The sequence below is a fragment of the Lagopus muta genome, chromosome 3, assembly GCF_023343835.1.
Source record: "Lagopus muta isolate bLagMut1 chromosome 3, bLagMut1 primary, whole genome shotgun sequence".
Taxonomy (NCBI): Eukaryota; Metazoa; Chordata; class Aves; order Galliformes; family Phasianidae; genus Lagopus; species Lagopus muta.
In genome coordinates this window covers 33,855,395-33,879,196 of record NC_064435.1, presented here as the reverse complement: position 1 = coordinate 33,879,196, position 23,802 = coordinate 33,855,395, and the positions used below count along the sequence as shown (strand labels likewise).

At 40.0% G+C, this 23,802-nt stretch overlaps 1 protein-coding gene across 9 annotated transcripts in view; it reads left to right on the top strand.

Annotated features, from left to right (window-relative positions):
- CSPP1 (centrosome and spindle pole associated protein 1) overlaps positions 1-23,802 on the top strand; it is a 56,054-nt gene that overhangs the window by 27,921 nt on the left and 4,331 nt on the right. For 7 of the 9 annotated variants that reach the window (XM_048940430.1, XM_048940431.1, XM_048940432.1 and 4 more), the window contains 13 exons: positions 703-850; positions 3,705-3,857; positions 6,110-6,222; positions 7,573-7,722; positions 8,867-9,022; positions 9,856-9,960; positions 11,131-11,197; positions 12,018-12,138; positions 12,840-12,985; positions 13,740-13,880; positions 17,191-17,231; positions 18,497-18,560; positions 21,171-21,280. In XM_048940430.1, the coding sequence (XP_048796387.1) occupies positions 703-850; positions 3,705-3,857; positions 6,110-6,222; positions 7,573-7,722; positions 8,867-9,022; positions 9,856-9,960; positions 11,131-11,197; positions 12,018-12,138; positions 12,840-12,985; positions 13,740-13,880; positions 17,191-17,231; positions 18,497-18,560; positions 21,171-21,280 (1,515 nt within the window). The remainder of the gene's footprint in view (positions 1-702; positions 851-3,704; positions 3,858-6,109; positions 6,223-7,572; positions 7,723-8,866; positions 9,023-9,855; positions 9,961-11,130; positions 11,198-12,017; positions 12,139-12,839; positions 12,986-13,739; positions 13,881-17,190; positions 17,232-18,496; positions 18,561-21,170; positions 21,281-23,802) is intronic. The other 2 variants (XM_048940433.1, XM_048940438.1) reach the window with 1 other exon arrangement.

Sequence of the window (23,802 nt, the reverse complement as noted above, 5' to 3'; positions counted from 1 at the left end):
CTTCAAGGTCCTTTCCAATCCAAGCCATTCTGTGATAAAGGGAAACTTATTTTTATTTATTTGATGCATGAAAGGAATAAACTTAATGTGCTAACGTAATTTAGCTACAGAAATAGCAGTGTGTTTCAGGAGCTTTGAATAGAAGTTAGATTGGTTTTTTAACGGCTGTTGTCTTTATGAGAGCTACATGAAGTAGTAAGGACACTGTTATGTGTATTTAATGCAGTCTCAAGGGAAAACAAACCATATGAGCAGTCATGCATTATTTGCATGTATCGTCATGTCTTACTGTAGTACAGCTGTTTAATGAATAGTTTCAGAATTGTATCACATTCTCTTATTGTTTCTGGGTAAAAGTCTTTATCCCATCTCTGAGTTTAGGCTGAACAAAACATGTCAGACTGAGAAGCAGTACAACCTCCTCTATCATAAGATCCAAGAATGTGGGACTTTCGATGCAGGGACTGCAGGTGTCAGACATGAATATTTGGAAGACTTCCAAAGTGTTCCTCTGTGATCACACACAACTGTACTTGCGTGTTGTGACAGTTTGGTGTTCTGTCTGCCTGGTAGGCAGTGAAATGAAGTTTATTAGATACAGGTGGGGGGATGAGTGCACTCACCTTATTTCTTTGGCTTTTTAATCAAATTATATGCCTTGTGATATTTTTAAGCAATTAATTTTGAATTGTTTCTTTTTAGATAAGGGAGAGAGAGGAAAGACGCAGACAAGAGAAAGAAGAGAAAGAACGTTACGAAGCCAAGTTAGAAGCAGAAATGAGGAATTACAACCCCTGGGGAAAAGGTGGTGGTGGAGCTCCTCTCAGAGATGCAAAAGGAAATCTGATAAGTACGTTTGCCAAAACTATGGGCTGTCTTTTGAGGATTCTCTTGCTCCTGTAAGGGCTTTATTCACATATGTTATTTCATGTTTTGTAGCACTGATAATGCTTTATTTACGAACACAAATACTTGTTTTAAGCAGATGCGCTCTGGGAATATTTAAGTAATCGATTTCATTTCAGTAGAATGATTCAAAGGGTACTATTTAAAAAAAAAAAAAAAAGAACAAATGCAAAAGTAAAGGGTAAAAAGAAAAAAGCTGCAGTAGAAATAGGCTGAGGTCTGTTCTGGAGGCTTTTATATAAACATTTTCCAGGTTTTTAGAAAGCTTTACTTGTGACATGGAAAATGTTAGAATAAATATCTAAACCTAAGTGGAATACTTAAATCTCCAAGTAGCACTGCTGGCAAATGGTTGTGTAAATGGCAGTTTGTCAGTAATGTTTTAAAATTTTATTTCTTTTATTTCTAAGCACTGCTTTATGCAAGATGGGAGCAGCAGGCTGGGAGATGGCAGATGAACAACTTGCCCAGATTATAGCCTTCTGTAAATCAGAGGTAGATGTACAACTCAAACTTGTAATTCTGGATCCTGGACATAGTCCCTGCGTTTAGGCAAAGCTTTCTCTATGTACAGTTATGCTGTAGGGTTCACAACAGCAACAAAGTTTTGTGCAGAAATTAAAATAGTTCTCAGTAAGCACAACTAGATTCGTACATTTCAAAATGAATTTCTTAACGTTAAAGTAAGTGCCACAAAGTGTTTCTTTTGTTGAACTGTTATCTCCATGTAATTGCCATAACTGTTTTGGAAATCCCCTCAATCATTTCAGCTGAATGAAAGATGTTTGCATGCTCACATTTGATCCTGTGACTTGAGGACTTATGCCACATCTCAGCAGCCATTTATCTCTTGTAGGCCTATTCTAGTTCAATTCTTGCCTTCAGCATCTTAGCTTGAAAATAGCTATACTGGCTCTTGAGCAGCGATTGAGAGATGGATTTGTTTCAGGCTTATGGTATAAGGAAACTAGAGTAGGTTTTCCATGGGTGAATTTAAATGCCATGTTGATTCTGTATCATATCCAACCTGATTTCAGTGTTAAAGATTCAGCTTCCTTCATGATTCTGTCGTTTATTCAAGAGGTAATAATGACAGCACACAGAAACAGTAAGTCAAATGGACTTGATGTTTTCTTATTCCTCCTCCCAGCTGAAAGAATTTAAATGCTTCCAATTAATGTGGAAAAGAAAGGGAAGACTCTAGAAATTATCCAGTAGAAGTCAAATGTGATGTTTGAGACAAGCATTTCTCATCCCCATTCAGGGGTATGATACCAGTCATTTTGTGGAAAGCTGAATACACTAGTGGAAGCAATAATAATAATGGTCAAAAACAAATAAAAGCAGTGACTTTCAGAGTGGATGAGACTTAAAGCTATGTAACTGTTGATTTCTAGTGTGATGCAAATTGATTTTCATGCTATTGGAATATGATGCTGCCTTCCCGTTAGGTTTTCAGAATATGTCCTCTGGTACTAAAATACGAGAATCTTGAAAGCATGGAACACACACAGGGTAACAGTCCATATATAGGTAATAAGTTTCAATTTTATGACGCCCCAATGGCATGTGGCTAGTCATTTGAAGATGGAGGTAGGGTTCAAAGGCTTTGCAAAACCTGTGTGCCCAAATAGTAAGTTTAGAAGCTCGTGTTTATCCCCAGAGCAGGTAGAGATGTTGTCACTGCCTATCTTTAAGCACAGCATTTGAGTACCTGGTTTCTTGCTCCAGGCTTTTTGACAGTGTGGGTAGTGTAAGCCAGAGAAAAAGAGATTGCTTGTGTTAGCCTGAAGTGTGCATATACTTCCTCAGAAATTTGTTTGTGAATGGGGAACCAAGAGAAGATTGTTAGCTAGTTTTCCTGGATTATGTATCTAAAGTTATTTATCCCCATTGTACTTCAGCAACTTGAAGGATAAGGTAGGAGTGAAACATCATCAAACATAATGTGCTGTTTCTGCTATGTCTCTTATTTTGTGCAGTGTGACTTTTGCCTTCTTGAAGATGTCTGTAAACAGCTTCTGAAACACTGATGCAAAAGGTCCTTTACAGAGAGGGATGTAATTTCAAGTATTTGAAACCTGTGTGTTTAAATGACTACAGTGATTCCTATGTATCAGAATGACTATTTTGAAACATAGTTTGGAAACTATGTAGTAGGGTTGGTTTTCTTTGTCTTTATTTTGGAAATGAGCCTTTTAGGAGTAATACAGTGACTGTTTCAAGATGAGCTGAAATTGGTATCTTTGACCAGGATTTTTCTGGTAACAAATAAGCAGTGTGTAAATCTTGATTGAAATGTGCTTAAGAAAAAAAAAAAATTGGATGACACTATTTTGCACAGACATCAACACTTGGACTATTAAGGTGACATGAAGACCACAGTACACCTTAATGGCTTATTGTGGTTATTGCCCCTAAAGGAATGAAATAGACTAGGGATTCAGTACTTAAAATACCAATTCTAAACTGAGAAGTATTTTACAGCTTTTAGGAAATAGGTGCTCATCATCACAACTGTTTCAGTCTGTTTTGTCTTTGAGCTCTTTGCCTTTCCTTTTCATAGCTTCTGGTGGGGCAGAGGTTTGCTGTGAGGAATCGTTCCTGGCAAAAGAATTCCTTGTAACTAATATTTCACTGTAGCATATATGTTCTTATCTTTGCTTACATTTTTTTGTTCCTGTAGTTGCTGCATCCAGAAATGAAGTCTGCTAAAAAGCCCTGTTTTTGAGAATCTATGGTGAACGTGCTTATGTGAGAACAAAATGCTATAAACAGTTATTTCCCCTTTCCTTCAGCTGACTTGAACATGATGCACAAGCAAAATGAAGATGCGTATCATAATCCAGAGGCGAGATTATACGAAGATAAAAGGGCTATTGTATCTGTTGACCTAAGTTTGGCCTCACCAAGACCTGAGAACGCAGAAGCATCTACAAATAAAATAGCAGGTTTTTAAGAACACTATTATAGCTCTAATTGTAGGTCTTAGTGATCAAACTCTTCTAGTTTCTTTTCCTCCTTTCTTGTAGTCCTTTAGCAGCATTAGTGCTTTGTGCCATTGAAGTCTATATAATTATTCTTCTGCAAGCTTCTCTATTGCTGTCATTTGTGTGCGCTGAAAATATATTCTCCTATCTGTCTCATAGTGATAAATAGTAACTGTTGACAGTCAGAATCAGTACATGAATTTTCCAGGTTCAAAGTTACATAATCAAATCTTGATACATATGTATTTTACTTCTAAATGGTGCAGTGAAATAGGACTGTATAGTGGGAGAAAAATGCCATAGAAGTAGGGGAGATGGCCTGCAGGTAGATGATAGCGTAAGATGAAACAGGCATAGTTAAGTTCAAAGAGGGAATGGGTACACTAAGTAGATATGCAGCCCTGCATACTGCCTCCAATTTTTAGGGATTCTATTTGACTTTCTTATTTAAAAAACAAATGCATCTTTCTCTCATGTTTCATGAGACATCTGAATGAGAGTGCTGTGATACTCCAGACCTGTCCCCAGGATCTGCCCTGCTTGGGTCAGCTTATATGCTGATTTCTTTTTCCTACTCCATCTGTTGCACTTGTATGTAAAGATGTTAATTGGAACACGAATCTGTTTCCCAAGATCAATGTTCAATGTCACGACCGTTGACTCCTGAATCTTCTTTTTCCTTTCTTTCTGTGCTGTCTCACTTTTCCTACCTGATACACTGTGTATTTCACCATTTAGTAAGAGGTGGAACACGCAAGGCTGTTAAAGCCAAGAGTCACCTGGTTAGATCATTGACACTGAGAACAGAAGGTGATATGGATGAGAGTTGTGACCAGGATGGCCTTGCACCTCCCACTTAAATAGTCAGGCATTAAAATGACCTTGTTTAGACTATTTCTATTTTATTTCATTTTTCTCCTTCCTGCTAAACAGGAACTTGCTGGGTAGTAGCTTTTACACAATAAGTTAATTCCTGGATGCATTCCATAGTAACTTGTCTGCCTTGTTGGTGCCTTTTAAATGATATATAAGCTTTCTTGTGAATTTCTGCACAGGATGGATTGTGTGAAGTAAATCCATCCTGAAGAACCACATATAAGTTCTGTTTTGGAAGCATTCAAACAGTGATTCAGTGTGAGGAAAACTAGCATTAACCGGAAAGTATTTGATTCTGTAATTAGAGCTGAGTAGTAGAAGTAAGCCTGTCTGTCTCTATGGGAATAAATGTATATCTTGTTTCTGCTTTCATCTGGCTTGGGTGTTAAGCCACTGCACAGGGAAAAGTAAGGGAGGAGCATGAGAGCAGCTTGTAGCTCTATTCATCTCAACTTAGTGGAGCTGTAGTGTTTGCACACCCCTGAGGCACTATGTCCTTTGGAGGAGACATGGTAAGAATGAGGATTATGCTGTATCAGTTGAAAAGAGAACACAACTTACGCTTATTTATTTTCTTTCTCCTCCACTTCCTGTAGAGATTCTGTTCTGCAGAGGCTGTTCTGTTATCTGAGTTGATCCTCTTCTCTAGAGCTATTGGGACTGTATGGTTATGACACATTCTTAACTCAGGAAGGTTTACTTGGTGACCTGTCCCCAGTGATGTTGTTTCCAATACAGTGGAGAAAGTTGCTGAGCTCAAAGAGACCTGACACTTCAAATTTCATGGAACAGAAGGTGCCTTACAATGGCAGAATTTCATTTTCTGAGTGCTTAGAATTTTATTTGCCAGTTTTTGGCTTTGTTGTTTGTAGTATCCATTGCTACTTTACCTCATACTCTGTTTTTAAATATTGAATAAACCCAAGAAACAGAGCTATGTGTGTTAAATCAGAGTAGATGGCAAGCAATAGAATTATGAAATATAGAATGTTTGCTATTCTAATTAACTTCACTGTGACTTTTTTACATCTTAAACTGTAGATTTCAGGGTAAAATATGTGACTTGTTTCATGATATCCTAAAATCTTTTGTAGCTGTCATTTTGTAACAAGGCATCTAGCTCACACATTAATGAGCAGTAAAAACGTTTTAGACAGGCAGTGTGAAAACTTTTAATTGCAACTGTTGTTTTCAGCTATTGCCTTGAATTAGGGCTGTCATAACTACTTTGTGAAAGGTAACTTTGTGTCTCACATTCCTCCTCCTTCACTCTGGTTTGCTCTCTTCAGTTCGATTTGATTTTTAGCTGGATTTTTTTTTCCCTATCTCCCTCTTAGGTTTTGCATTTGCACAGACTTCTCCTTTTGCTCGGGGCAATGTGTTTGGTGAGCCGCCATCTCCACAACAACTGAAGCGACAAGAGTCATACAAAAACTTTCTTCGTCTACAGGTGAATGCTTACACCACTTGTCATGTTAAATAATTTCTTTTAAGAGGGATTACATGCAAATTAAATCATTAGATAATGTTGACTAACCGAAGGTTTTATTGTGTCGCAGCCAATTCTGCAAGCTGGCTGTATGCTGAGAGCTGTATGCTGTTGAATCTGGTTGTTTTTTTTTCCCCTTCATAAGAAATGGTTATGAAAATGATGCTATTAATAATTGGCTTCATTAACTTAGATTATGTCTCTTTTCCGAAATGTGACTCTCTAAATTCAGTTTGGAGTTCTCAAGCAGTTCATACAGTACAAGCTTATATACATAAATGCGTAAAGGAAAAAAATTGCCCTTGGAAATGAGCGTGTTACAAGTGCATGTTTGTCAGAATGACATGCACTTGTCATTGTCATTGGGACAGTAATAATGTGGTTATTTGTTGATGGCTTTCTAAAGTGTGACTGCTGTTCTATCAGTTTCTGTCTTCTGTCCGTAAAGCTTTGTGTGTAATTTTACTCTATGTGAATTAGATGTCAGTGTAATTACAATATCAAGGAAATAGTAAGTAATTTAGAAGTAAAAACATTTACATGGGTGGATAGTAATAGGACAAAGGGGAATGGTTTTAAACTGAGACAGGGGAGGTTTAGATTAGATATTAGGAGGAAGTTTTTCACATAGAGGTGGTGACACACTGGAGCAGGTTGCCCAAGGAGGCTGTGGATGCCCCATCCCTGGAGGCATTCAAGGCCAGGCTGGATGTGGCTTTGGGCAGCCTGGTCTGGTGGTTGGTGACCCTGCAGATAGCAGGGGGGCTGATACTAGATGATCATTGTGGTCCTTTGCAACCCAGGCCATTCTGTGATGTGTATCTCTTAATGAATGAAAAGCTTGAGTCCTTTACGTGTATAGGGCTACCAAAAGTAATTAAGAATGGGCTTTGGCTGCAGTAAGTCGACAGTGAGTCTATAAATACAATTGTGGAAAAGAAGATGACAATCACTGTGTCTTTTTTCTTTGGTTTCCCATCTTCTTATTTGTTTGGTAAAGTGTTATTTCGGTACCTCCAGAGGAAAGTGTTTGCAAATATTCAGATTTTATTACTAGCACATATAATTAGTGTTTGTACTGAAAGATGGTTCAGTAAATAGTGGCCAAAAAGAAACAGTGAAGTACTGGCTTGTTTTAAAGGAATCCTGAAATTGAAACATAGGCTGGCCTTTGAGATCTTTCAGTTGTTGCATACAATTGTTGGTTGCATGAGCAGAGATTCAAAGTTCTGTAGATATTCACGATGGGAGATGTTTATGAGATTACTGCTGTCTGTTGATAGCTGAATACTTCTTTGTTTTGTTTTCTAGATTGATGAAAAGAGACGTAGGGAAGAAGCAGAGCGAGAAAAACTTAGACTGGAAGAAGAAAAAGAAGAGAAACGACTAGCTGAACAGAGGAGGAGAATTCAAAAAGCATATGAAGATGAACAAGAAGAGAAAAGAAGGAAAGAGGAGGAGGTGTAATATTTTGATCTCTGCACTTCTTTCATCCTAATTTAACCCTTTGAAGTATTTGTCTTCTAGATCAAGAGGGTAAAGTTAGAAGTATTGTGAAGTTGCCTCTGTAATTAAAGTAGCTTACATTAATCAGAGGAGAAAAAAATTGTAGGAAATGATCATTTTTAATGCACGTTCTTCTCGCTTTTTATAGTGTGCTGCCAACTTGAAATATCATTAATTCTTCTCAGAAAAAAATTTAGTTTTATATCTGTCAGAGGCACACTCATATTAAAAGAAAATTGTCAGTGAGGCCACTACAATAAGTTTTGTCAAATCAGTCAATTAAAAACAAACAGAAACACACTTATGTTCATTAGTCTCTTCCATCTAGCTCTAATGCAGTTTTTGTATTCTGAATGCAGCTTATTTCAGAAAGCGTGTTTGATTATTTGGCCAGAATGTATCTTTGAGATAAAATACTACTTTTTTTGGAAGAATCCCAAGCAAGTCTAATAAGTATTTCAAGTCTAATAAGTATTTGTCACAAGGTGAACTTGTGATTTAATTCAAACTCAAACTTTATCGATCAGATGTGGAAAATTGAATGAATTTGTGTAATTCAAAGTCTCATAAATAACTCTGAGACAAGGACGGAGGGCCATCAGATCTGGGAGAATCTTTCAGTATCTTTTGTGGTTAGGAAACGTTACATGGGAAGGTGTAGTTTGGGATTTCTGAAACTTTGTTCTTTATGCACAGTTTAGTTGGATGGGTTTTCTGGATAAGAGAATGGGGCATCGGTAGCATAGGAAGCAACTGGTTTTCATAGGAAGATTAAAGCTGTGACCTTTCTCTGTGGGCACTGCTGTCATGTTGTGCTTCTTCTAGAAATGGTGGCCTACAATTTGGCTGACTGACGTGGATCTGGGGACAAAAACTGACGTGTATTGAAGTTATGAGAAATTCTGTTAAATGTTTATACAGCCAGGACTGCAGATGATTATCTTCATGGCACTGTTTTGGATTTGAATTTGAATGTTGTGGAATATACTTTCATATTTCATACTAACAGCTTAATTGAGTTCTAATTTCTCCAAGAAAAAAAGCAAAACCTTAAAACTGTTGAATCTTCTTTAAGGTATGGATAATGTTTTTATTACAGCAAAGGTTAAAAAACAGAGAAATTATTCGATTAGATGAAGAAAGACAAAAAGAGGCAGAAAAAAGAAGGAAAGAAAAAGAAGAAAAGCGAGATGAACAACTTAAACAGTATTTTGAGAAGGAAAAAGATGCCAAGATAGAAGAGGAAAAGAAAATGGTAATGCTTCAGTTACTTTCTAAGATACCAATTACTTCCTAATTTATAAGAATAACTGCTTTGAAAAGAGAGTATGATTTCAGAAACCTCTGCCAGTATTGCTCCCTTCTTGGCCTCCTCAGCTCCAGTACACTTAGCAGGTGCAGTACAGCTGATGGGAAAATATCAGACACAGGACAGTGGAGCCTTATCTTGCTGATAAAGTTTCATTTAAAAGTACTATAGAGCAATGTCCATATTAGTAAGCTGCACTCTGTTTTTTTTAAATCTGCTATGAGGAACCTTAGCCTGCTTTTGCTGAGGACCAAACACAAAGAGAAGTTATTAAATATTTTAGGGGACTGAAGGACAGTGTATCTTCAGCAAAGAGGCTTTTTGTAATTTAATTATTTTCCTTTGACCTGGATGAGAAGTCCATTACAAAGTTATAATAGGCAATATAAATTACAGAACTGTTTCTCTTCTGTATTTCTACAAAGCATTTCCCTAAAACAAATACAATGGAATTGGCTGGAGTTTAAAAAATAAATAAATAAATAAAATAAATAAGAAAAATAAAAAGTAACAACTGTAACTGAAAAAGACATGCAACACAGAAACGCATATTAAAACTTCTATATGTAGTAAATAAAATCACATGAAATTATTTTTGCAATCATTTTATGGGGTTAAGAGTTAAAGTTAATATTAAGTATAAAAATGCTTCAATTAGCAATAAATAAAAGCATTTTACTGTCAAATGAAGCATGTTAACAAAACTCTTGATGTGTATAATATATGTATATTTTAGAGCCTTTAGGAAAGTAGTTCCAGTCTTTCTTTACTCCTTACAGTTCTCGAGGAAACCTTCTCCTGTCATTCCTGCTCTTCAGAACAAGTCAATAAGAAAAGAAGAGAGGATTCCATCAGCTGAAAGCCATATATCTTACTACTCACAAGTAGGATTTTTCTAGTCATCTTGCACTTGATGATTCTTGTGGGTTCCTTCCAACTTGGGATATTTTGTCATTCTACTTACCTATATTCAAGTCAGCGCAGCATGTGAAATCCTACTCAGTTTTTCCTCTTTGCCCATTTGTTCACTGGAACACAATGAATAACTAGAGATGGTCTTTATTGTTATTTAATGGCTGTAAAGCTTAATGTTATTGAGAACATAAGAATTGTTTGGAGTGTCTTATTTTAATTTTTTTCTGCACATTGTGTGCTTTCTGTAGTGAAGAGCCTCTTGTTTTTCAGAGTAGATGCTCTGTTCAGCTTTCCAGAGATCTAAGGATCCTCGTCAGCTGGTTGAAGGAATGAATTGTCCCACTCTGCTCTGTGCTTTGTGGCCTTGCCTTGAGCACTGCATGCGTGGCACCACAACAGAAGGATGTAAAGATATTAGAGAGCCTCCAAAGGAGGGTTACAGTGATGGCAAAGAGATGAGCAGCTGAGGTTTTTTTCTCACATTCAGTTTGTTGCTGGGTTCTTGCTTGTGAATGCAGTAATCCAGAATGTTCACTAAGAAAAGAACTTAGCTCAGACTTGCAACCTGACTGTGGGCATTGTTTTGTATTCCTGAAAGTACAAAAAGTTTGCTGCTACACTTCACCTTCTGTATTTTTTTAAAATTCCTCCTGTGATGAGTAGAGTAGATTAAATAACTGTGAATCTTGAGCTACATTTCTGACTTTTTATTGGAAACTGTTTTTATTATGTATGTAGGAATGAATTGGACTATAAGTTCTTTAAATGGGTTTACCAGGAAGTGATAATTTGGCAAAATATAGTGCAGTTTCAGAAAATGTTTTAAGACTTTAAACCTTGTCTAAAACCAATTTGTTTATCTGTATGTCCTTCCAGCACATAGCACAGCTGTGTTCAGATCTGAGTGTGTTACAGTTCATATTGCTATACCTTGCTTAATGCATTTAAAAGATCAGATTTAAAAAGCAAACAAACAAACAAAGCCCTACGCATTAATGACTTGCTAGGTTACTGTTCTTTTTGCTGGTAGTAGTGGTAGTTAATAAGTTGGACATAAAGTAAGGAAATAAAAGGCTGCTATGGCTGATGTAGTTGCTTACTATGACGTGTTAACATTTTGTGTTCATTCTGATGATTAGGATCCTCCACAACCCAGAGCTCCTTCTCCACCTGTCCCAGCTAGAAGAAATCAGTTGCGAGCACTTGGTAGGTACTGCCTTCACTGCAAAAACACATGAAGTGTAACAGTAAGTGCTGTCCTACAAATGTAGTCAGTACCTGGGTTTGTTGTAGCTCTTCCACTAGGAAAGAGGTTCTTCATGCAGCTCATGGAAATTGAAAGAAATGAAGAAATATGGATTAACTCTTGTGTAGGAGCATTTAAACTGGTAAAACTTGCTCACCTGATAGATTCTGCAGTCAAACTAAAAGGTGCTTGCTAGAATGTATGTAATGTGAAAAACAAGGAATTTGTAAAACTTGACACTTGTTGAGGAATGTTGTCCTAACTACAAAAGCCCAGCAGCTGAGACCAACAGTAGTTCTGAAAATTCAGCATGAGCACACTCTAAAAATAAGTGTTGAAGTTGGAACTCCTTAACACTTAAGAGATGGCACTAAGCAGATTGATATTTCTCTTTTGAACTGTCCAGAGGGATTTAGGAGACAGAAATGGGTTTTATGTGTTGATACCACCTCAGTTCCTGTCTTCTAACTCTCAGGAGAACTGTGTAGATTTACAAACTGCAGAATAAGGCTGCTTACTGTCAGCATCCAGTTGCTTCTTAGCTTTTCCTTTTTTTAAACGCAGCAGAACATTTCTGTTGAAGTTTGAATGCTTTTTGCTGTTCTGGTGACTTCATCCTTCTGCTGCCTTAAAATACAAGTTCTCCCCTGGTTTCTAAAGTATGAAATGCTTGTGCATATCTAATCGCTTTAATTAACAGTGCATTGTCATTTTTTTCACCTTGCATTTACGAGGCAGGCAGGAAAGTGTCTCTAACACTTTATTGGTGTTAAATTACAGAAGAAAGAAAGAATGTGATAAATGAATTATCAGAGATGAGGAAACAGCTTCGTAGTGAAGAGAGGCGACTGCAGGAACAGTTGCTAAATGTGGCTAGTGATGATGATGGACCCATTACACGGTGAGAATTTCATCTGCATTTTTTAGAAGTCAGCTTTTATACAGGAACTTGGAGCTACTGTGTATTAGAAGTGTCAGTTGGCTAATATGATGTGTTAAATGAAAACATGGGCATTAAACTTACACATACCTTTTTTCATTTTTCTGATGTGTGGTTGGCTGGTTGTTTTTTCCAGAAATCTTTCTAAGTTTCAATCTAAGAATGAGTGTGTTGATAATGTTGGTAGTTAGAATATTTGGTCTATTGGTCTAAAACTGATGTCTAAGTTTTTATCTCAATGCCTTCCCTCCAAGGCTGTGAGTTGTGTCTGGAGACTGCACTATCTGTTAAATAGAGCAGTGCTGTGGGAGTACTTTCTTCCTTACAGAAATTCGTGCCCTTTTATTTAAAACTTCATGGTTTGCTTCCAAACTGTGCTAGGTAACTGTACCCACTAGTTGCAAAAGACTCATCAGATCAGAAGTCATAGTTCTGTTCCTTAAAGTAAGAGGTTCTTTTTTCTTTGTTTCAAATAGATTATTTCTTCTCATTACATGATATGCAGTGTGATTATTTTCAAAATTATTAGTAGCTTTAAATAAACAGTTGCTCAGTGCCTAAGTATAAGAAGTGAGTTCTATTAGCATTAAACTATGCTTTCATGTAATTCATGAGTATTGTGGTTTGAAATGATGTTTTGCTTGTTTCACACACTTTTCAAGTGGGAGGAGAGAGAAGAATCCAAAGGACATATTTGAGATGGCCAGGCTGCGTCTGCAGGCTCCGGTGAGGCGGCCTTCATCAAAGGATGCACAAGATCCTGTCAACATGCAGAACATCTGGGATTTTAATGAACTTAAATACAAAGGTAGGGAGATCTTGTTGCTGAGGAAGAAAGTCTGTGAAACATCTTTTCCTCCGTCTTCCACGTCACTCAGGATTTAAAACAAAAAACACTGGCTTCTTCTCAGCCACTGCCTATGCGCAGCATGCTCTGTGGGCAGCATTTTGCATGCATTTATGTCACTTAGTGTGAGTGTTTCTACAAATGTCTACAGTTTGTTGTTAGGTACTGCACAACTGCCAGAGTCAGTGTGCAACCACTTGGCACATACCTTATGGGGAGCCTTGCTAAATTTTATGGGGGTCTTTTAAAGAATGCATGTAATTTTGATGGAGAAATGTTTTTCTTTTCCAAAATGTTTGTCAACTGTTGAATATTGATTCAAAGAATGCTTTGAAAGATTTTAATTTGATAAATTGTTTAATTATATGATTTGAGCTGTTCTCATAAAATTTTTAATTTGATCGATGGAGACCCCCCCAAAATGCCTTCTAGATTTTGGAGGGAGAAAGCATTGCTCTTCTCTGTAAGGGCCTTCTGGCTGGAGATGTCATTTTGAAGTTAAACAGGAGTGCAAGCTCTTTAAAATGAGGGTATATCAGCCTGCATCTCTTATGCCTGCCATAAAAGTGTGCTACTAAACAGCTTGGGGGATAGAATGCCATTGTCACCATTCTTTTTAATGTTTCTTCTGACTGTGAATGTGTAACTGCTTTAAAATTTCTTTTCCAGAAACATTAGTTTGAAGTAAAATTCTTATTTCCTATCTTTGTTCTAGATTCTGAAACACGTGTAGGCTTAAGGCAAATGTATCCTGATCCTCCAAAAGATGACCAGACTCTAGAAATTCAACAGCAGGCTCTGTTGAGAGAGCAGCAGAAGAAACTTGACAGAATGAGAATGAGGAGAGAAGCAGAAGGTAAGGAATGAATGGACCAAGATAATTTCAGTGGCTTTGTCTATTGCTTTTGTATTTGATGAAGGTTTTTAAAAAATGGCAGCTCTGATTTTACCTTGATGTTCCCTGTCAGCACTGCAGCACAGAAGTGTAAAGCACTTCTGTTCACCAGAACACTGAAATTCTGTCACATTAAAAAGCATAGAAGTATTGAATGACTTCTTTTAAAAATTAGTGTGACTATTTCTCCTTATTTCCCTGAAAGGAATTTAATTACTGCTTTGTGCTTGCTTCAGAACAATGCAAGAGAGAATTAGGTTGGTTACTTTCTGTTAAAGAAAATCATAGAGCAGTAAAAATCTTCAGCTGATACCTGGTGGAGGTGTTAGCAGGTAAGTCCCTCCCAGCACCTTTTCAGTTCTCACTGGAGGAGATGGCTTTGAAGCTGTATCAGTTATAGTGCAGCCAATGTGTCTCCTACTTTTATCTCTTAGTACTAAATTCCTTTTATGTTTGTAGTCATGGTTTGAATATTTCACAGATTCAGAAATCTGTATCCTAGAGCAGACTTTGCTTTAGAAATCATGTGTAAGATTTTGCAACTTACTAGCAACTCCAGAATGGGTGGATGTTTGGGTGTTCAAGCAAGGTGGGCAGTATTGCTTATGAATAATATAACATTGCAGTTACAAATCAGCATCTCTGTAACATCTTCTGGGCTGATTACAAGATTTTAAATATCACAATGTCAAAATTGGGTGTGCAGGGTTGCATTCAGTCTTGCCCTTTCTGGGGTGGACTGAAATTGTGCAAAAGAGGTCAGTAGTTTCAGTGGAGAACTGTGTGTTTCTGGTTTTGGTTTTCTTCCCATTGGAGTATTACTTAACAGGCAGTCTGAGAAGGCTCTGATTTAATGTTGCCTGGAGAGCAACCTCCACTAGCTGGAAAGCAAACTTGCCTTTTTTCATTAGTTTTAAGGCTGAGTGGTTGTATTAGATGTAAGCTAATGCTGAATGGATACTGCAGTCTTACGTGGGGGCAAACTAGCAGCAGGCATTTTCTGCTGGAACGCAAGGAGCTGATTTCCAAAATAACTTTCCACTGAATCTTACAGAGGATCCTCAAGCAGCCTTTTCTCTCTCTCAATCCCATTTACTGCTTTACAACATCATTTATAGCCTGTCAGCACGTACTGAGCTAGATAATTAGTTACCATGTTATCTCTGTATTTCCAGTTCATTTTCCTCAGAGACAAGTTCATCTTCTTCCCCTCAGTGAAAATCGATGAGCAGTTTTATTGTCTGAGATGAGGCAGACAGGAAGATGAATTAAAGCAATATGTATTGTGGATAAGAGGCCGTGTTACAAGCTGTTGTGGCAAAGGCTTTCCTGTTTTATCATACTGTATGATAGTGTGGATTGCCTTACCTGCTTAAAACAAATATTTGAAGAGAGGGCTGTGGGGAGACCTCATTGCAGCCTTCCAGTATTTAAAAAGGGGATTATAAACAGGAGGGAAATCAACTTCTTACAAGGGTAACAGTGATAGGTCAAGGCAAAATGTTTTTAAGCTCAAGGAGGGAAGGTTTAGATTGGATATCAGGAGGAAGTTCTTTACAGAGAGAGTGGTGAGGTGCTGGAACAAGCTGCCCAGAGAGGTTGTGGGTGCCCCATTCCTGGAGGTGTTCAAGCCCAAGTTGGTTGGGGCCCAGGGCAGCCTGGTCTAGTACCAGATCTGAAGGTGGTTGGCCCTGCCTGCAACAGAAGGGTTTGGAGGTTGGTGATCATTGGTGTCCCTTCCAGCCCAAGCCATTCTATGATTCTGTGGCTGTCCATAGGACTGCTGCAGCTACTTCTGGGATGATAAATAGTGTAGTTTACACTCTTTTTTTCTTCTTAATTCACAAATATATTTAATAAAAGAAAAGCAAATAAAATGTACAAAATACCTGTGAAGGTGAAGATAAGAAGAATATGCTAGAAAAGGCAGTATAATCTTATAGTAGGAAGGCCATATACTTTCAGGTTCCCACGTATAGCTTGGAAAGTTCAGATTCACAGAATCATAGGGGCTGGAGGGGACCTCTAGAGGTCATCAGGTCCAGTCCACCTGCAAAGCCCCCTACAGCAGGCTGCACACGTAGGAGTCTAGGTGGGTCTTGAATATCTCCAGAGAAGGAGAATCCGCAGCCTCCCTGGGCAGCCTGTTCCAGTGCTCCGTCACCTCACTGTGAAGAAGTTCCTTTGCATGTTGGTGCAGAACTTCTCTGCTCCAGTTTGTGGCCGTTTAATTGCTGTCTCATCTGCAGTTATTTAAGCTGGTGTGTTTTCTCATTACCGTGTCCTAGTTTCACTGGGGTTCAGCAGTGTGCAGAGCGTGTCACAAAACAAACTTCTTTCTAGCTGTGTACCTAAATGTCTCGTCAGATACAGTATTTCAAATGATGTGTAAAGATGTTAAGGTCTCAACAGGTGAAACTGGGGAGGGTGAAAGAAAAACCCAGGTATTCGTGCAGCAACCTTTTGTGCTCTCATGGGTTTATTTGATGCTTAAAACTATACATGTCCAACCCCGTAGTTTTTTGTTGCTCTCTTTTAAGAAGAAAAATCTTTTAATAAAAAATGTTTTAAAAATCTTTGATCCTTACGTACCTTAACTATATGATATGTTTTGAATGTGGCCCAAGACAATTGCTCAGGCAAGCTAAGAAGTTGGACACCTGTGGTAAACCATCTCACAAATTGAGGTCTTTCATAGAATCATAGAATCATAGAATCACCAAGGTTGGAAAAGACCTAAAAGATCACCCAGTCCAACCGTTCACCTATTCCCAATAGCTCCTACTAAACCATGTCCCTCAACACAACATCCAGCCTTTCCTTGAACACCCCCAGGCTCGGTGACTCCACCACCTCCCTGGGCAGTCCATTCCAGTGCCTGGCCACCTTTCTGAAAAGTAATACTTCCTCATGTCCAGCCTGAATCTCCCCTGCTGTAGCTTTCTGATATATCCAGCCCTTCAGAAGTGTGTGCACTTGAGAACCCTCAAGTGAGAACCCTGGTGTTCTCAGAAATAATATGCTATTGACTCCTGTTTGATTTTTCTGGTAATACTTACATTGGCATTCAGACACTTCACTGATGTTCGGAGTTTTCAGGTGTTCAGTTAAAATGTATACAATTTTAAAGGAAGTTGTAGTAGTTGACAGTGGTTTTTCTCTTCCATGTAGTAGCAGAAGTTTTGTCAGCACGTCGCGTGTCAGTGTTCTCTCTTTTCTTATGACACTGTAATTATTTAATCTTTTCTCTATGTGGTTCTCATGGATGAAGATGATTCTCCTTCTGCCTACAACCCACAAACCATGGGACTGGTAAGAACAAAACAAGTTTAAAAAAAAAAAAAAAGTAATATTGTGCTTTTTTCAAGCACAAGAAATGCTTAATGCTTATTAAATTGTGTGGCTTGTACAGAATTTGGAGGAAAGAATTACACCCAAGACAGCGAGCTTCTTTAATGCTATTGCTTAATAGAATGATTAACAGGTTCTTAAGCTTGACGTGGAAGTTGTTTATCTTTGTATATAGAGATTGTTTGATTCATTAGCTTCCTTTTTTAATATTCATCGATACTTACTTTATATTCATATGATGTTAGATTGCTGCTGGGAGTGTGAATTAGTGGAAGCAGCCGAGCCAGCAGCAGTAGCTCTGAATCCACGTGACTTGAGTGATGCACACTGTCTCAAAGGAGAGGTTTATTTTCTTGTGTAAATAAAGCCAAATGAAGTGCTATCAGAATTGGGTTTTTATTTTTTTCACTAACCTAACTGCAGAACAGCATACTTCAGTGGTGTTTTGTGGGAGTGTGGGCCCCTATATGGTGGAAGACTGCAAGGAACAGCCATTAGCCTCAAGGATAACACTATAACTTCATGCGGAAACGAAATATTACTGAGCAAATGGAAAATATACATCACCTTAATGCATGTTAGAGTTGTAAATTAATACCTGAAAGTCTTCTCCAGAGCAGTAGTTTGCAGTAAAAAGTTTGTTTCCCCTTGTTTCCTCAAATAGTTTCCACTACTTTGATTTTCGTAGTGATTTTCAAGTTGAATTTCTGCTGCGAATGGTTGCAACTATGCAGTGAACTGTAAGCAATGATCTTACTGCTTGTTATTATTAGGAAGATATTTGGTGCTTTAATACCAAAGATTGCACGTGGTGGGATAAGCAAAAACATGAGGAGTCTTCCCTCTTTTGATCAGAGCTTTGGACAAACCTTGGGTGCAGGCCTGCTGCCTGCTTTGTCCTGTGGTGTAAAGCTCAGGTGGTGACTGGGATGCACCCCTTGATGGATATGGTGGCTTGCACAGACTGCCACAACCACTGCCACGTGCAGACAATTACAGTAAATGGTGCTGCAACAGAAAAGTCCAAAAACTACTGCGTAAGGAGAACATGAACTATTTGAAAAGATGCACTTTTTTGCAGCTATGAAGTATAGAATAGTGCAAAACACTGCAGAGCTGCTGTTTCCTTTGCAGAGCTTCAGCAGATGTTAAATGTACGTTATTTATAATTAGGTAATAGATATTGAGGCATCTGACTTTGCGTGTCTTCTGCTTCACCTTTGCAGTTCAGGAATGACTCCCATGAATCCTTGAAAAATTCGCTGTTGGAATCTGACAGTGCTTTTATTGGTGAGTTTCTCTCTTTTAGCACATGAGGGGTGCACAAATGCACCTTTTAGCATAGTGATACTTTTCTGAACAGATTATTGCTGTTTTAGAAGTTGCTGTGGGTATAGCAACTGTGATTTATTTTTTTTTTAAAGTGATAAATTATGCCATCAGTACAAATGCAGATCTTTATGGAATTGTACTGCAGTAAACTTGCATGGATCACACCTAAAGTCAACAACTCTGCTAAGAGCCTTAGGCTGCTTTATGTCTTTTTGTGAGAAGGCATCTTTCTGTGTAATGCTCTCTCTGGGATGTCGCCTTGCTGGGGAGCTTTATTCATTTATTTTTATTTCTGATAAAAACCAGAAATGAAACAAAACTGAAAACCAACCAGCTCAGGTCTCTTAAGTGTTAATTTTCCATTAGTAGGCATTACAGTGCCTTGAAATTCTCTTTGTCATCTAAGGGAAATAATCCTATATGGTTTTTATTCTCTGCTATGGGGAAGATGCAGTACTTTTTAATGAAACTCAGTATTTTTCCATATACTGATTATAATCACATCTGGCTTTGCTTAAAAGCTTTTTTTTTTTTTTTCATTTGAAATATATTCAGACTTACTCTATTAACATGTGGATCCTGGAGAACCTGGACTTTAGGAGGGGCACAGGGTATTGCTTTCAGCCTTGTTCAATGCATTTGGTGCTTTCTGTAGTCTTACATTCTTCGAATTAGGAAATCCTATTTATTATTTACTGCTCAGATGATGACAAGAAAGATGCTCAGTGCTCTTAGATGAAGTGAGTGCATCAGTCTAGAATCTGGCCAAATAGCCTGCCTGTAATTTTGGTCAAGATGTGTGCCTGTGGAGAGATGTGAGCAGGAGGGCAGCTGTTGCTGCCCTGCAGGTGCTCTTCAACCCCCAGTGACACAGAGCTCTGAGGCTACCTGAGCCAAATGCTGCATGTTTACATTTAATATGCCTTGATAAGGTGAGGCTTTGGCTCTCTGTCCTCTATGAACTGTATCCCCTCTTTTGGAATGCAGGGAATGTGGCCACTGAGGACAAGGAGAAGGCTGAGGTCCTCAATGCCTTCTTTACATCTACCTTCAATAGTCAGGGCAGTTATCCTCTGGGCTTTTTATTCCCCGATCTGGAAGTCTGGGATGCTGCTCAGAAAACGCCCCCAGCGATTCAGGTGGAGACAGTCAGAGAGCTCCTCCTCCATCTGGACTGTCACAAGTCCATGAGACTGGATGGGCTGCACCCTCGGGTGCTGAGAGAGCTGGCAGAGGTGATTGCTGAGCCCCTCTTGGCCATCTGTCAGCACTCCTGGTTAACTGGTGAGATCCCAGAGGATTGGAGGCTTGCTGATGTGACTCCCATCTTCAAGAAGGGCTGTAAGGAGGATCTGGGGAACTGTAGACCTGTCAGCCTGACCTCAGTACCAGGGAAAGTTATGGAGCAAATGATCTTGGATGAGATTGCACGGCATGTGCGTGGTGTCCAGGGGATCAGGCCCAGCCAGCACGGGTTCGTGAAAGGCAGGTTGTGTTTGACCAACCTCATCTCCTCCTATGCTGGGTGACCAGTCTGACAGATGAGGGAAGGGCTGTTGATGTAATCTTCCTAGACTTCAGCAAAGCCTTTGACACGGTCCCTCACAGGCTTCTTCTGGGGAAACTGGCTGCCCGTGGTCTGAACAGATATACACTTCTTTGGGTAAGGAACTGGCTACAGGGCCGTGCCCAGCGGGTCGTGGTGAACAGAGTGAAGTCCAGCTGGCGACCCGTTTCAAGTGGTGTCCCCCAGGGGTCAGTACTGGAGCCCATCTTGTTTAGTATCTTTATTGATGACCTAGATGAGGGGATTGAGTGCACCCTCAGCAAGTTTGCAGATGACACCAAGCTGGGAGGTGGTGTCGATTTGCCTGAGGCCCTTCAGAGGGGTCTAGGTAAGCTGGACCACTGGGCTGAGATGAATGGGGTGAGGTTCAACAAGGCCAAGTGCCGGGTCCTGCACTTTGGCCACAACAACCCCATGCAGTGTTATAGGCTTGGGTATGAGTGGCTGAATGAGTGTGAAGAAGAGAAGGACCTGAGGGTGTTGGTTGATGCTTGGCTGAACGTGAGCCGACAGTGTGCCCAGGTGGCCAAGAGGGCCAACGGCATCCTGGCCTGCATTAGAAATGGTGTGGCCAGCAGGAGCAGGGAGGTGATCATCCCCCTCTACTCAGCCCCTCTACTCGAGGTGAGGCCGCACCTCGAGTACTGTGTTCAGTTTTGGGCTCCTCACTACAGGAAAGATGATGAGGTCCTGGGGTGTGTCCAGAGAAGGGCAACAAAACTGGTGAGGGGTCTGGAGCACAAGTCTTATGAGGAGTGGCTGAGGGAGCTGGGGACATGGGGTAATGGCCAGAAGTTGTATCAGAGGAGGTTTAGATTAGACATAAGGAAGAACTTTTTCTCTCAGAGAGTGGTCAGGCAGTGTTCAAGAGGTGTCTGGATGACGTGCTGCGTGATATGGTTTAGTGCTAGTGGTGGCAATGGTGATGAGGAGATGGTTGGACTGGATGATCTTATAGGTCGTTTCCAACCTTGTGATTCTATGATTCTATGATTTTGCAGGTGCTAATGGAGAAACTTTTTCTGCCTTAGAAGAAATTGACTTATCATCACAGCTTCCACTTTCTGCAAGGGAGAGGAGACGAATAAAGAAGAAAGCACTGGAGTGCGCTGTAAGTATGGTAACCAGATTGACTTAAATATGAAGACAGGACACAAACCTGTCGTTGTTGGATAGTGCTTGTGGTTCCTTAGTGGCTGGATGACATGGATACAGAGGGTGTACATGTATGCCTAGTTGCCCTTTTTAAAAGTATGCTGGTGTTGTGGTTTAACCTGGCAAACAGCTGAGCATGATAGAGCTGTTTGCTCTCTCCCACCAGGTGGGTTAGGGGAGAGAATTGGAAAAAGTGCACGAACTCCTGGGTTGAGATAATGGCAGTTTAATAAGAAAGAGGAAAAAATAAAGTACAAAAAAACCCCTACCCCACAAACCCAAAACAACACAAGAAGTGATGCACAACACAATTGTTCACTGCTGGCCAACTGATGCCCCACCATTCCCTGAGGAATGGCAGCCTTCTGGCCAACTCCCCCATTTTCAACGTGGCAGCATGTGGAATAGAATCTGTTTCGTTGGTCTGGGTCAGCTGTCCCCTCATTCCATGCCATCTAACTCATGCTCAGGTCTTACTCTTTCCAATATGTCCTCACCAGCACCCTTGCCATCCTTTGATACAAACGTACAGATCTCATTGCTCTTTTTCTGTGGATTATCTCTTTAAAATGTCCATTGAGCTTATTTAGTCCATGACTTTGAGCTCCATCTGTCACAGCAGTCATTCAGGGCTGGAGAGATGGTGTGTGGTGTTGAATTGTTGCATGCTGAAGCCAAGCCAGGTTCCATTGTTCTATTGCTATACACCAGTGAGAAGAGCCTGGCCTCATCCCTTTGCCTCCCACCTCCCTTTAGATATGTATAAACATTTATCAGATCCCCCTCTCAGTCTTCTTTTCCTCAGGCTGAACAGACCCAGCTTACTTAGCTTTTCCTCATAAGGGAGATGTTCCAGGCCCTTAATCATCTTTTTGGCCCTCCACTGGACTCCTTTCTAGGCGATCCTGTCTTTGAACTAAGGAGCTCAGAACTGGACACAAATTATTGGCTGTTCTCACCAACATCAAATCACCTGGAGGTACACAGCAGACTTCCTCATCTTTACGCATTACCCCCAAGTGCACCCAGGTCCTTGAGAAAAAGCAGCCTTATGCATGGGTTTGCCTTTGCTTGAGGCAGGACTAACCCATACTGTGGTGCCCTACACAGGGCTCTACAGGGACTTAATCACCTTCTACAGAGCATAAGTTTTTTTCTGGGCAGGGCCAGCTTGACTGGCAGATCTCTGAATGTTGATTAACAAGGTGACTTTTGTTAAACGTGTGCCCCAGTGTTTGAATATCCCAGCACCCATTGCTCTCAATGTAGTTTTTAACAGTCCATTGTATCATTCCATTTTCCAGAGGCTGCTGCATGGTGGGGGATGTGATGTACTCACACAGTGCTGTGCTCTTTGGCCCAGGTGTTTATGGGGTTGTCTCAGAAATGAGTCCCATTGTCTGACTCAGTTCCTTCTGGGGTGCCATGTCACCATAAGACCTGCTTTTTAAGGCCCAGGATGATATTTTGGGTGGTGGTGTGGAGCACGAAATACATTTCCAGCCATCCAGTGTTTGCTTCCACCATTGCAAGTATGTGGCACTTGCCATTATTGTGAGTGAGAAGGTGATAGAATCCACCTGCCAGGCCTCCCTGTATTTATGTTTCAGCCATTGCCCTCCATACAAAGAGGCTTGCTTGGCTTGCTTAACTCCAGCATATTTCACATCTGTGGATAACCTGTGCAACAGTGTCTGTGGTCAAATCCACCCCTTGATCCTTATCCCATCTGTATGTTGCTCCTCTTTCTTGATGGCCTGAAGCATCATGGCCCATTGAGCTAGAAATCATCTTTACGCTGCCAGTCAAGATCTACCTGAGTCACTTCAATCCTAGCAGCCTGATCCACCTGCTGGTGGTTCTGGTGTTCTTCAGTGTGTGAAGACTCTTGGGTAGGTGGGCATCTACATGTTGTGCTGTTACCACCGTGTTCTCTACCTGGGCAGCAATATCATGCCACACTGCGGTGACCCAGATGGGTTCATCCTGGAATCTTAGTGTATGTCCCAGCTCACCCAGGGGTGATCAGGAGGTTTTTGTCTCGTTTATGAGTTCTGTCGCATCCACCTCCTGTTCTTACGAATGCTTTGTAACAGTTTGCTTCTTCTGATGCTTTCTCCTGCTCTTTGTTTAGGAGAAGCTGCTTCTTCCCTTACTGAGTGAGCTGACTTCTGCTCCCATTCTTTCTTCTTGGATACCTGTGATGGCTCTGCCATGGTGTCTGTTGCAGGGGTTGGATTATCCAGTGTTGTGGGTCTGTTGCTGTTAGATCCAGAGGCTGTCTCTTCCTCTTGAAGGTGGTGACTGGGGCCAAATGAGGCTAGGTAGGCCAAACCCCGGCATGCTGTAGTGATTTGTGTCTCTTTGGAGCTGCCAGGTGATGGTGTAATCACAGGTTTCAATCACTTTTTCATATCTCTGCACTTGTTTAGATTGAAGTTTCAATGCATTGGAGGTGCCCTGTGTTCTGGGTGCCTG